Source organism: Coregonus clupeaformis, unplaced genomic scaffold (genome assembly GCF_020615455.1).
Source record: "Coregonus clupeaformis isolate EN_2021a unplaced genomic scaffold, ASM2061545v1 scaf2502, whole genome shotgun sequence".
Lineage (NCBI taxonomy): Eukaryota > Metazoa > Chordata > Actinopteri > Salmoniformes > Salmonidae > Coregonus > Coregonus clupeaformis.
This window is the reverse complement of record NW_025535956.1, coordinates 6,075-19,919: the sequence shown is the minus strand read 5'-3', so window position 1 is coordinate 19,919 and position 13,845 is coordinate 6,075. Positions and strand designations below refer to the sequence as shown.

Here is a 13,845-nt window from a genome sequence, read left to right as displayed (position 1 = left end):
AAGGCGTCAATGCTTTCGGGCAGTGTGCGAACGATAGCGGCGGGGGGTGTGGCGATGAGCAGCCTTCTACGCCCAGATTGCTATTCACCTTGGACTTCAACAATGACCCGGTGCGCTCTGTGATACTTGAGGCCACGGCTGCCATCGAACCTTTGAACGAACTTACGTTCAACAAGTGCGTGCTGGGAGGGGAGATGTTCCAGTGCTCCGCTCCCTTGTATTACGGGGCGGTTATCAAAAGGGCGATGTCTCGGAATGCACCTAAGGAAGCTTACGACAAAGGGCACCTGAGAGAATCTAGACGAGGCCCTAGAGGAGCCTTCCACGGGCCCAGACTGAGTGTGTACACAACCGAGTACTCGGGTGTACCCGTGAAAAACGTGAGCTCTTTTTGTACAACGCGGACTGTGTATCACCAGGACAAGATGCTTTTGACAGTCAACCGTGATAACCGTGGTCACTTAGTCGAGCTAGAGGAGGATTGGGAGTGGATGGACGCAGCCGAGGTGTTTAACAGTGTTCACGGCTCTGACGTGTTCTCTGTGGAGATGTTGAAACGGGACTACGCTGCGACCATGATGGTCTCAAAGGGAGAGTTGATAAGTGCCAGGGCTCGGAAGTCAACCAACCTCAGTGCCATGATAGGGGCTCTGCGTGAGACAAACGGCCTTGCAGCGCTCGCCATACGAAAGGGTATGACGCCTGTTCAAGAGCCTAGGACTCAACATTTGGATATGGGAGAGATACCCATGCCAATGACAAGTGGCCAGGTCCAGGGCCGTAAAAGGACTAATAACGCTCAGCAGCAGCAGCGGAGAGCCTCAGTTGATGTGAGAGTGAGAAAGAGAAAACGAGCAAGGGTGGATGGGTAAACCTTGGAGGACACTAACTAATGAGTCTGGGTGTTTGTTGGTGGTGTGCTTGGGCTTTGGTGTGGGGTGTGGGGTGTGGGTTTGGGTTTGGGTGTTGGTGTATATGTAGACATGTAGCCAAAAGTATTGTGTAGTGTGTCGTGTGTCCATACCTATATTATATTTATGTATAGGGTTTGTGTCTATGTGTCCAGGTATCACCCTAGTGGGACCGAGAGACATCGCCTGCCTATATGTCTATGACTGTATGACTATATGACAACTACTCTGGGGCTACTGGGGTTGTGTTAGAAAAGGGGAATGGAATGATGTGTCAGTCAGTTATGTGTGTGAGGTATCCGTGTTGATACCTGAAACGTTGTACAATAAAGTCGAGTTACTCTGGCACCCTTTGAGAGTATTGGTGTGTTTATTGATGTGCGTGTATTGTTACCTCACTCAGCTGATACCCCAATACACAACACAGGTAGTAGTTTGGACAGATAGTTTATTTATTACACAGGGATGTATACCACACAGTAGGAGACCACTACTATTCACACTAATATGGCACACCAATATATCAGCATTTCGTTTACCATAGACCAACAAAACAAATCAGTGGATTCATCCAGTCTCACTCTTATTCATTGTTATTCATCAGAGACAGACCGTCTCCCGGTAATGCGCCTTTGGTGAGATGGAGGAGTATGTGCAGTTCGGAGACTAAAGGAGCTCTTTGTGTCCCTGCGGACCCTCATAAATATATACAGAGTAGGACTTGTGATACAGTGCATGTTCCCTATAGCCATGCAGACATTGAGGACCACGTACTTCACTTCCTCACACTCCATATGCCATCGGTAATATAGGGTGCTGCCCATCCAGGGGATCCAGCAGCACACAAAGAACGCAGCCGTGAGGAAGGGCAGGACTTGAGCCCTTGTCATCTTACCCCCAAACGCATTCCGGTTCACGTGCTTTCTGACACTGTACACTATCATTCCGTTGCAGTAAACAAGAACAACTATGGGTAACATGAAACAAAGTGCCATCCTACCCCACAAGGTGGCAATTTGAGAATGAGGATGCATAACGTTCAAACACATCATGGTAGTCCCGGATATGGGGCGAACGGTGTAATAGCATATGTCCAAGAGAGCCGAGACGGCTGGCACACAGGCGCACAATCGAGACACGGTTCTCCTTCTGCTCGACCTACGTCTGGACGCCATGCACTTGAGGGTTGTCCTGTTGTGTACCACAGTTACGTATCGCTCGATGTTGATATAGACCATGATAAGTATTCCGTACTGGAAACTGAACTGTGGAAATAGAAGCACAAACGAGAGATGTCAGTAGCTGAGCTGGTGGGACATGCTTGTGTGTACACCTTTTCAAGGAGTAAGACCGGTGCTACGTACCGTAATCACTCCCTTCATCAGTTTGCACACCACGTAGCCAAACACCCAGCCCTTCATGAGAATGGTCTGAGTAACCCAGAGCGGGGTAGTCAGCAACCTGGCTATGTCACAGACTCCCATATGTGGAAAAAAAACGTTGAGATCACCAAGGCCTTTCTTTCGCCAGAGTCCTTTGAACAGGAACAGTGGAGCCTGATGAGCATGTACAGGTTGACAACCAAGCCCGTGATCATAACGAGCGCGTGACAGACAGGGAGGTAAAAGATGCGGCTGTATTCATAGAGATTATAACAATGGCCCTTGGACTCCGGGTAGTTGGAAGGCCTATTGAAGAGTGTAGCATTATCGAACGTGCCATTGAAAAGTGATGCCATTATAGAGAACTAGGTGACACAAGCCACTGACAAGGTTGATAGGGAAATGGGGCAGCCTTTTTATGTAAACACCATGGTATTGGAACCATCCAGCCAAGCTCATCAGCACAACCAATAGTTGTCTACCAATGGGCTATACCAATGGGCTATGGAGTTCAAACATCCACACAGGGCTGTTTATCCATCCAAGGCTGTTATACCCAGCCAAAGCTGTCTATCCATCCAAGGCTGTTATACCCAGCCAAGGCTGCTGTATCCATCCAAGGCTGTTATACTCAGCCAAAGCTGTCTATCCAAACTCAGCCAAAGCTGTCTATCCATCCAAGGCTGTTATACCCAGCCAAGGCTGCTGTATCCATCCAAGGCTGTTGTACCCAGCCAAGGCTGTTGTACTCAGCCAAGGCTGCTGTATCCATCCAAGGCTGTTGTACTCAGCCAAGGCTGTAGCCTGTGGTTTGTGGACCTGTACAGGTTTAGCATGTAACACAGGATATACTAAATGCATTTGAGCATCTCTGGGACTTGTGTCTGTGTGAAACAAAACTATGGACGTCTGGTTAAGGGATGCACGTTTTATTGTAAAGTACATTGCACACATAACCTTGAAAGTTGCAGAAAATTAGCACAATACACACAACCTCTCGAGTAGTCAACAGTCCACTCAGTGTCTCAGTAGGCCGGGCTCATCTATTACGCTCACAACCATCGCGCCAGGGGCCGAGAGCATTGCAACCCTCTCCCGTTCAGATGTTGGAAAGACAGGACTCAGCAGGACAAACCATGAAGTGACTCTGCAGACTGGGCATGATGCAAGCAGTGTCAGACGCCAGAGTGAAGTCAGATAAGCGCAGTTGAGGCCGAAGCGACAGGGTAAGAACCTGGAGAATGGACACAGCTGATGTGGAGCAGGTGCAGGGTGATCTCCAGGGCGTCTGGGTGGAGAATGCTCCCGGCGAGAGCAACATTGACCTCAACACCTATGGGAGTGCATTAGACATTTGGATATTAGAATACCCATGTTAACCTGAGAGAGATGCTGCGTAGAAGTAATTGTATGAATACACCAATGCTGCTTATGTACTACAGGCAGGCGTGTCAAACGACTAGGTGTAGTCTATGTGTAAGCAAGATGTTATAGAAAGACCATCTCGATCAGTAAATGTTACAATATGGCGTCCTCAAGAGGTGTGTACAAAGACTACTCTGTGGATTATGTAGTCATTAGAGGTGGTAAACAGGCGGTCAACGCTGATGGTCTGTTAAGGAATGGAAAGGTGATGGACAAAGACTTTGCCTATGACCTAGTATTAGACCTGGACTCCTCCTGTGGGGACCAGTACGCAACTCCTCTGGAACAAGATCTACTTGTCAATGCCTACACCCAGTTCATAACCGATAGACTGGAGGGCATTCGAAAGCCGTTCACGTTCCAGCAACCCACTGTACGTGCACTATTCGTGTCTTCCACTTACATACCCAGACCGTTGATCGGGATAACGGGGCCCAGAATGGAGATGATATCCTGCTTCTTCAACTGTTTCGGAAAGGTGTACGTGGTGAACGGGGAAATGATGTGCTACCCAGAGTTTGTGGACAAGTGGAGTGTGGACAGGTCTCTCCCTAGGCATCTGCATGTCGCTCACGACGCCCTGGACAGTTACATACCGGTGAAAGTGAGAGACTCAAAGGCTGCAAAGGCTTTGGCTGTGTGGTCAGGAGACCACAAGGAGGATATTCAATTGGATTGGTATCACCTGTACACAGAGGATCATATCACGTACATCACAATGTGTCATTATGTGATGCGTATCAGTATAAAGTGGCTATCTCAAGCAAAGACGTTTCATAGAAACCCCAACTGCGAGTACGTGATAAAACCATTAGGAGGCATTGTGTTTGTCTACGAATACCACTCGCTGTCAAGCTCGTTTGTTTTGAACAAACTAAAGGCGTTGTTAGCCGATATATTCTGATCCTGTTGTGTAACATGGTGTACGTACACATGTGAATGTTATGTGGTGTTTACTATCTGTGCTGTTCAAACCTGCTGTCTAATAAACATTTGTCACATGTAGTATTGTTGCCTAGTCTGTGTTCCCTAAAACAATTTTGCTAAGGTTCAACATGTCAAGACACTGGACCTGACAAGATCCACACCACCATCCTGTGTTCACGTACAACATTGACAGGACGATACAGCCCCTAGCACTCTACACATCCCAGAACCAGAAACCTATCATTCTGTCCGTGACCCAGCTATGTGACCGAGCGAGCTAGGGTCATAGGCTCTGAACACATAGATCTGAACTCATAGACATAACAGTGGTCTGATCTTTCAGCCGAGGGTGGGGATCACAGTCATGGTCCGATAGTCTAACATTTGTCTGATAATTCAGCCTAGGTTGGGGATAACAGTCATGGTCCGGTACTCTAACAGTCGGTCTGATAATTGAGCCTAGGTTGGGTACACAACTGAGGAGTGATGAAACAGCAATGTGTGGGTATCCCATTCATGGTGAGGTGTTCGCCTAGACATACCATCGGTCTGATAATTCAGCCTAGGTTGGGGATAACAGTCATGGTCCGGTACTCTAAAAGTGGTCTGATAATTGAGCCTAGTTTGGGTAAACAACTGAGGAGTGATGAAACAGCAATGTGTGGGTATCCCATTCATGGTGAGGTGTTTTCAGCCGAGGGTGGGGATCACAGTCATGGTCCGATAGTCTAACATTTGTCTGGTATATCAGCCTAGGTTGGGTATCACATTCATGGTGATGCATTCGCCTAGACATACCATCGGTCTGATAATTCAGCCTAGGTTGGGTAAACAACTGAGGAGTGATGAAACAGCAATGTGTGGGTATCCCATTCATGGTGAGGTGTTCGCCTAGACATACCATCGGTCTGATAATTCAGCCTAGGTTGGGGATAACAGTCATGGTCCGGTACTCTAACAGTGGTCTGATAATTGAGCCTAGGTTGGGTACACAACTGAGGGTGATGAAACAGCAATGTGTGGGTATCCCATTCATGTATTTCATGTAACATTCATGGTGATGCATTCTAGACATACCATCGGTCTGATAATTCAGCCTAGGTTGGGTAAACAACTGAGGAGTGATGAAACAGCAATGTGTGGGTATCCCATTCATGGTGAGGTGTTCCGACTCTGGTTGTTCAGCCGAGGTTGGGGATAACAGTCATGGTCCGGTACTCTAAAAGTTGTCTGGTATATCAGCCTAGGTTGGGTACACAACTGAGGAGTGATGAAACAGCAATGTGTGGGTATCCCATTCATGGTGAGGTGTTCGCCTAGACATACCATCGGTCTGATAATTCAGCCTAGGTTGGGGATAACAGTCATGGTCCGGTACTCTAACAGTAGTCTGATAATTGAGCCTAGGTTGGGTAAACAACTGAGGAGTGATGAAACAGCAATGTGTGGGTATCCCATTCATGGTGAGGTGTTCGCCTAGACATACCATCGGTCTGATAATTCAGCCTAGGTTGGGGATAACAGTCATGGTCCGGTACTCTAACAGTGGTCTGATAATTGAGCCTAGGTTGGGTACACAACTGAGGAGTGATGAAACAGCAATGTGTGGGTATCCCATTCATGGTGAGGTGTTCGCCTAGACATACCATCGGTCTGATAATTCAGCCTAGGTTGGGGATAACAGTCATGGTCCGGTACTCTAACAGTGGTCTGATATATCAGCCTAGGTTGGGTAAACAACTGGGGATTGATGATGCATCAATGAGTGGGGATCACAGTCATGGTCAGATGGTTTGAACTACCATAGACATACCAGTGGTCGGGTGTTTCAGCCCTGTGTCTGTTAATACAGCCACAGTTGGTTGTTTCCTGTTATCCTTTGGGTATAAAACAAGCTCAGCTCTACATTACATTACATTCTGTGCTTGTCTACCCTGTACAACAGGTCTCCCATCCCTGTCTCCTAACACAGTTTAATCATAATGGAGTACATGACAATTGTTGTCAGATGGCGCCGTACACCACAGCCCCACATCAACTTCATCGCGGAAGAATTTGCAAACTGGCACATAAGCAGATGGACATATGTAAACCATGGCACTCTAAATATGACGGTCATCTGCGTCGAAGTACCATCTAAACTTGCTCCCAAATATCTAGACCAGATACTGACAGTAATGACAAATATGTGGGTAGAACAGAAACATAATGCAATGGAGGACTGGGGGACGTTCAATACATTGTTGGAAGAAAGAAGTAGATTGCCCGGTGACACCAACAAGTATAGTGTCACACACACCGACAGTACGCCAGGTGTAAGCTTCTACAACCATGTGACAAACACCTTGGCAGTAGCTAAGGGGTGCCAGTGGACAAACAAGCGGAATCTGACAATGGCTGACAGGATGACATTATTTAAGATGTACTGCAAACATGTAAGTGTTTAATCAATACATTGTTGTGACATTGCTGAGATGTGAAACTGTAACATGTGTTTTGGTATACCCCTTACTACAGTGGTTTGCACATGTCACCCACAGGAACCTCACAGTGTGACGGTGTTGGTCCCGGGGTCTGGGACCAAGATGATATCAGTACGATGTGAAGAGCCCCAGAGAATATACGACTTGCTGAAGAGGTATGGGCTGAAATGCTCCAATGTCTGGGATTCAACAATAGCCCTGTCGGCCAGGTCTCCATGTACAGCCCTGTGTGACCACAACATGAATATAGTTCATGTAAACAGGATCCCCTACACCGACACATTTGGTGAACAACAACCTGATGTGTCGACCTTCTACCACAACATGAAACACGTCCGAATGAAAACCGAGCGCAATGTACTGAGGCACAAACCCTACACCTTGTCTCGGCCCGCACCAACAGCTATACCACCACTGCAATTGTCAACGTCAACAGTCACTACCGAGGTCGAGTGCATACCAGTTGCCCTGTACTACAACAACGACCTGGCGAAACTGAGAGATGTCATCAAGGCAGACGGTCGATTTGTCCAGTGTGTAGATCCAGCCTTCAGGGATAGCGAGACAAGAGATAGAGATCCACACATGGTGGAAGTGGAAAATTCCAACACAGATCTCATAATGGGTAGGACGGATTGGATCCATAATGTGAATCATATTTGCAATGCTATTGGTGTGGAATATCTGTTGTAAATGTCTAACTGTGTTTCACCATCTGTGTGTATATCCTATAGGCCCAGGGCTTATAGATGTATCGGATGACGAAGCCGAGGACACTGGATCGGAGAACCCATTTACCTGCTTCTGCTGCTACGCCACTGCTAACATATACCTTGAATGTGGCCACCTGTGTTGTACAGCCTGTATACAACAACTGAAGACCGATGATGGTGGTGGCTTCGCATGCGGTATTTGCAGGAAAGCGTCCAGCTTATACAAGCCCATGGAAATAACACACTACTCTGACTGTAGGTGCACAGCATGCTTGAAGCAGAAGCAATGGGTCTCGGATTGTGGCCATTTAACATGTACATGCTACACCGTAAGATGTATTATATGTTCTACATCAATCACTGGCCTTCGAAGACTGTTTACTTCGTAAGGAGTAAAAGAGGATACGTTGAGTTGAATTGTATTTGTAAGAACACAGTCATGAGGGATATCATGAGGGGATATAATGTAGTCATAAGAACTGTCAGTGGAATGGCAAAACTGTATATACTGTTGTAAATACGCCATGTTGTACAATACATTGTAAACAGTACTCAGATATGTGACCTGTTATCAATAAACAACTCTGGACACCTTACTTTGTTGATAATGTTGCATTTATTTATACCTTCCCATGTAATACAATCTGATTCGTTTCAATAGCATCTACATTGATCCAATGTGTGGTGTTGGAAACACAAGGGCCTTGACATGAACCATATACCTTACGTACAAAACACTGTGGTGGCTGTGTTGCAGCATATAGCTTCTTGCAAGGTTGCATGTGTAGGAACTGTCGCCTTTGACAGATAGCAGGTAGTAAGATCTCCCTGTGTTGCATTTCTTTACTATGATAGTATACAAACATGTGTCCTTGTGGGAATGTCCATATACCTCGTGTTCCCCCTGGACTCCAACATATACAAAGTGTACATTTCAGTCTCTCAGAGATCACTGCCATCTGTGAACAATGACATGAGTTTAGTGTAACTTCGGAGCAAGCCTTGACTTCATCTTCCTTGACTTGTAACACACCCAATAGAGTATGAATAGGCTTCTGATAACCTAAGTTGATCATCTTGACATCGTCTTTACTGAAGCTTGCCGCCATGTACCCTGGAATGGGTGTCTGGACAATGTTATCATGTTCACCAATGTCAATGTTGAACGTGTCAACCACACCATGGCCAGAATAACCCAAATTCGGGGGGTTAGTTAGCACGTCACACTCTTCTTTGACACGGTGCAGTTCAGGATCCACTTCTTGTTTCTCAGACTTGACATTGTGTTCAGAGTCTACCGGGTCTACCACTTCAGGTTTGGGTTTCACTTCAGGCTGGTATTCTTGCTTCTTATGTGTGGGGGGTTGGTTGTCAGATGCGCTACTCTCCAAGGTATGCATTAGGCAAGTTTTTCGTTTTACTGGGGTTTTGAAAGGTCTTTGCCGCAGCCGTGTAGTATAACCACTCACCTCCATGGGTGTATGCTCTGAACTCAAGGTGTCTATTATGTTGCGTATCTCACTCTCATAGTCTTTGAACATCTGACCTGTGTCGGCCAGAGTGTCCATCTGGTGTTGGTCGTCATCATCATCCCACCCAATTACCTGAATGCACCTTCGTTTAAGCACTTTCTTGATCCTTTCAACCGAGGCGTCTTTCTGAACCATGATTCTATCTAGCGCTGTTTGAAGATCACACTGGTACATGCCAAAACCAACACCACCGAACAACTCCTCTAGTGAACACAATATAGTATTTTTACACATACGCAATTCTTCACTGCTAGTAGTCATCCTAGAATTCAGGGTGTATAGTTCCTGGGTAAGTGTGTCTACGGTCGCGCGGAGCTTCCTTTCGGTGTCTTCACGCATTGCATTGTTGAGCATAAGCTCCTTGACATGGGCTTGATGCTTATACAGATCTTCCTCTGTCACACTTGTTTCATGTCGAGCGTTATTTATCTCTTCACTGTGTCTAATCTTGGCCGCTTGCATATCACTCTTTAGCTTTGACAAGGACGTTGTCAAATTCATCTCACGCTCTGTCAGACTCAGGATCTGCTGTTCAAGTTCACCTTGTGCTTTGAGGTGTTCCTTCTGTATTCTCTCAATTTCGGAGTCCTTTGCTGTAGTTTGAGTGACCACATCGTCAAGTTCCATTTTCCACCTGGACCTCTCTTTCTGTTGTTCCATTGCGATTATGGTCATATTCCTTTCCAGGTTCTGGTGTGCATCTTGACTCTTGTTATATAACTCTTGTAGGTCAATGATGCGTTTGCTAGCCTCTAGATACTTAGTCTCGGTATCCTCTTGGGACATTGCTGACGTATCTGCCCTTTGTTTCATGGCACCCTGAGTACGTTCCAGTTCAGCCACGGTTTCCCTGGCATCGTTGCACTCACACTGCAACCGGGTGATGTCTTGTCTTGCTGACGTCAACTTGTTCTGATATTGAGTGCACTCTTGTCTAGCACAGACAATCAGGTTGCTGAGGTTCTGGATCATTGAGATGACAGGGCCACATTGCACCTTCACGGCCTCCTCGATGTGGAGCTCCAACGATAGGTGCCCTGTGTCATGAGCTGTGTCATGAGACAATTTCAGAACAGTGTTCTGTGGGGTGTTGAGTCCCGGGTCGTTTGCGTCAGTGTCTGTCAACACATCCTCCATGTGGAGAGGTTTCAATTCACCGTTCACGCTTTCCTTTAGAATACCCATAATGTACGTCAGCGCTTGGTCAGCGTGTTTGACCTGCTGTGCGTTTTGTATAACCCTACACTCTTCAATTGTGTCTCGTAGGCCGTTCCCCAGTCTACGGATGACAAGATCGTAACAGCCACACAGTTCCATAGCCAGATCGAACCCTATGACGTTCCGAGCTCGTGTACTCTCAAACGATTCAAACCACTTAGCCAGGTCTCCGAAAGTACTCTGCAGCGCCTCAACCGCTGCTAAGGTCTCAGCCAGGGAGGTGAGCTTGGGAGATCCTGCGACCGGGGCTGTGGAGACGCAGTCAGGCTCTGTGCTAGATGTTGAGGAGTCCACCTTGATAGCCAAAGGGAACAGTTTTGATATGATATCGAAGAACCTGGCACGAGAATCGCTTCCAATATCCGATCGAAGTGGACGCTCTACCGCTTTCGTCACCCCCCCAGCGTTGTGATCCTGACAGGTAGAGCTCCCAGAACCTGTGTTTGCTGACATTGTGCCAGTCTGCGCTGCGCCCGCTTCTCTCGCGTAGTCTCTGTCGACAGTCCTTCTGCCATGACCACCAGCCTGGGTCTGGGTCTTGTTCGGCCTCTTTCCTTCTACTCTTTTGCTTTGGTCTCGACCGCTCTTGGTCTTCTCCTCGCCTGTACTCTTGGTCTTCTCCTCTCCTGTACTCTTTGTCTTCTGCTCCACTGTACCCAGAGAGCATTTGCCTCGGTCTGTATATTTGTTGCTCTTCTTCTCTTTCTTGTCTTTCTTCTCCACTGTCTTCTTGTTCTTGTCCCCAGTAGCACCTTGATCCGTTGTCCCACCACGAGGCGATCTTGTTCGTTCTGGTTCTCTTCTCACACGGGGAGATGCCTCTTGAGGAGCTTGAGGTTTGGACCGTTTCTTCTCCTTGACTTTGGTCGACTTGTCCTCTTTCTCTCCACTGTTCATCTTCTTCTCCCTTCCACTTTTCGAGTTCCCATTTTTCCTCACAGCTTGAGCTGTAGACCCTCCGGTGATTGAGGCAATATCTAGGTTCCCGTTCTGCTCGCCCTCGGTCATGTGGAGGGTAACGTGCTTCCTTTTCTGATCCCGCGGGGACCCAGCCATCGCCGGTATGTCTGTGGACCGTAGCACACAGAGTGGTGCAGATGCCACCCAGGAGCAAGTTGTCTATCTGCAACACAGCCGAAACCCTCTTGGGGTCGGACTCACACACCACCGGTGAGGCTGTATAGGCGTACCCACAGCGTTGACACACCTCGTCCTTCTCTCGATCACTCCAGAGTAGACGATCTTCCACTCTCAACACAGCCGTCAAGTTGTGTAGCTCGCGCGACCAACGGTCCAGAGCTCCACAACACAGGGCCGTGAGTATAACCGCCCAGTAGGGAGCCTGAATAACGTCTCTGGTAGAAGTGCCTCCCGAGCACCTGGTCACCTCTAAACCCATGTACGTGAGCCTCACAATCAACCACTGCACCGAACACGGGACTGGTGGTGACAGGTCTGTGTGTTGGTTAACAGTTATGCGTGAGAGCGTACCTAGTTCCGTGTCCAACTGCCACAATACACAGGTCCCCCATAGCGCGCATTGGGGATCGGCTATCGTGGGGATATCACGGTCACCGCCACACCGCAACCGCTCCAGGGTTAGCCTGCTCTGCTCGTGTAACACCTTGAACGCAAGCGGAGCCCCGAGTGCGGACAGCGTCTCGCATACCACTTGTGAAGCCAGAGTATCTCTTTCTGTAGAGTCCGGGGTGTACGAGGTACACACTAAGGTATTGTGGACGTGACGGTTCACACTGGCGTATATCCTAGAAACGAGCATCTCGGGTTGGTGGCCGCAAACCGAGTCCCCTGTGAAAGGGTAGGTCAGGTGGCACACTGTCGTATGGGGAGGTGTGTTCATCTTCACCCAGGCCAAGGGCGCTCTGGCCAGAACACTGATCCTTTTCACCTTGTGGCCCTTGGTGTCGGTGTACGTATCGGAAAAATGTTTGGCTGTAACAAGACCGTAGATGTCTCCACAGTGGGTGTATACAGCCCGGAGAACAATATAACGCAAACTGGGGATCACAGGAGACTCTACGGGTATGCGAAAGACCCCGTCAAGGCCTGGCTCCGTTAGAGTTACAGACATCGGTATCCGTTTCTCTATATCGAACATATGCACCCAGGTGTACTCTACACGACTTATAGCATCTAGGTCGTCGAACCTTACGGTTATGTGCCGGGTAGAGCTCCAGTCGCCTCTCTGACAGAGCTCCATGGTGAGCCTCACTGCGCTAGAGGGAGGAGGTGAGCGAGCCCGTTGGGGACAAGGGGACAGGAGACAGACAGACCGGAGACAGACAGACTTGGGTTTGAAAATGTTTTTATTTCCACACAACAAAATGAGACAGCTCTGTCTATAGTATGACAATTATAGCATGGCAATGACTAACTGTATATACACACAAAGCAAGGAACGGTCACTAGTCGTCAATGACAACTTTAGGCTTCTCGACAGTCTCGTCTTCCAATACAGCCTGGCACCCCACAGTATCGCCGCATTGTGTCACGTCACCTTGGACTGGAGCAGACAAGGATAACTGATCGTCCTGCTCCGAACACCAGTCGCTCATCTCGTATTCACAGTCCTCATCGGGACAGTCTTCGCTGCCTTGGACACTGCCCTCCACGTCCCAGATGTCGAGGCAGCAGCTGCGTGTGGTATTACACTTGAAAGCCTCCAGATACTCGCTCATAGCCTCAGGGTACTCGAGGTCCATAACGCTCTCGGCCGCCTCGATCATGGCGTTATCAAACAGTGAGGGGTCCGCTTGCTCTACGAGAGGCTGTGTCTGATGTGAGGCCACGGTCTCCACTGTGGCTTTGCTAGCAGACTCCATCCTGGTGACGTCTCTGTAAGCGGTCGTGATGTCTCCGATAGCACCGGCTTTTCTGCCCAGCCTGTTTGTGATGCTTAGGTACAGGTACAGGTTATTGTTATCGCTGGCGGAGCCTCGCCGAGCGCCTCGGACTCGCCTCACTTCAGTGTCAAAGTGTTTAGCCTCGTAATGTGTGCATATGATATCTTTCAACTTGGCAAACGGTATATTGTGCACGGCTCTAAACAGAGCCACATCTGCCTGGCACGCTTTACCCGAGGCTGTTTCAGCCATAGTCTAGTCGAGAGGGGGCGGGGGGGCTTATCGGGGCCTTATCGGGGCCTTATCACAACCCTTTGGCCGAGCACACTACACAGCGCGAGTAAAGCGTTTCCATGTCCACTAGTACTTCGGAAAAGATGGGCTGCTTGC

At 48.3% G+C, this 13,845-nt stretch overlaps 1 protein-coding gene across 1 annotated transcript; it reads left to right on the top strand.

Moving 5' to 3' along the window:
• Window positions 1-7,330: 7,330 nt before the first annotated feature.
• On the top strand, window positions 7,331-8,437 carry LOC123488800. Its single transcript, XM_045219581.1, has 2 exons — window positions 7,331-7,753; window positions 7,863-8,437. The coding sequence occupies exons 1-2, from the start codon at window positions 7,369-7,371 to the stop codon at window positions 8,228-8,230; spliced, it is 753 nt and encodes a 250-aa protein (XP_045075516.1). The 5' UTR covers window positions 7,331-7,368; the 3' UTR covers window positions 8,231-8,437.
• Window positions 8,438-13,845: the final 5,408 nt, after the last annotated feature.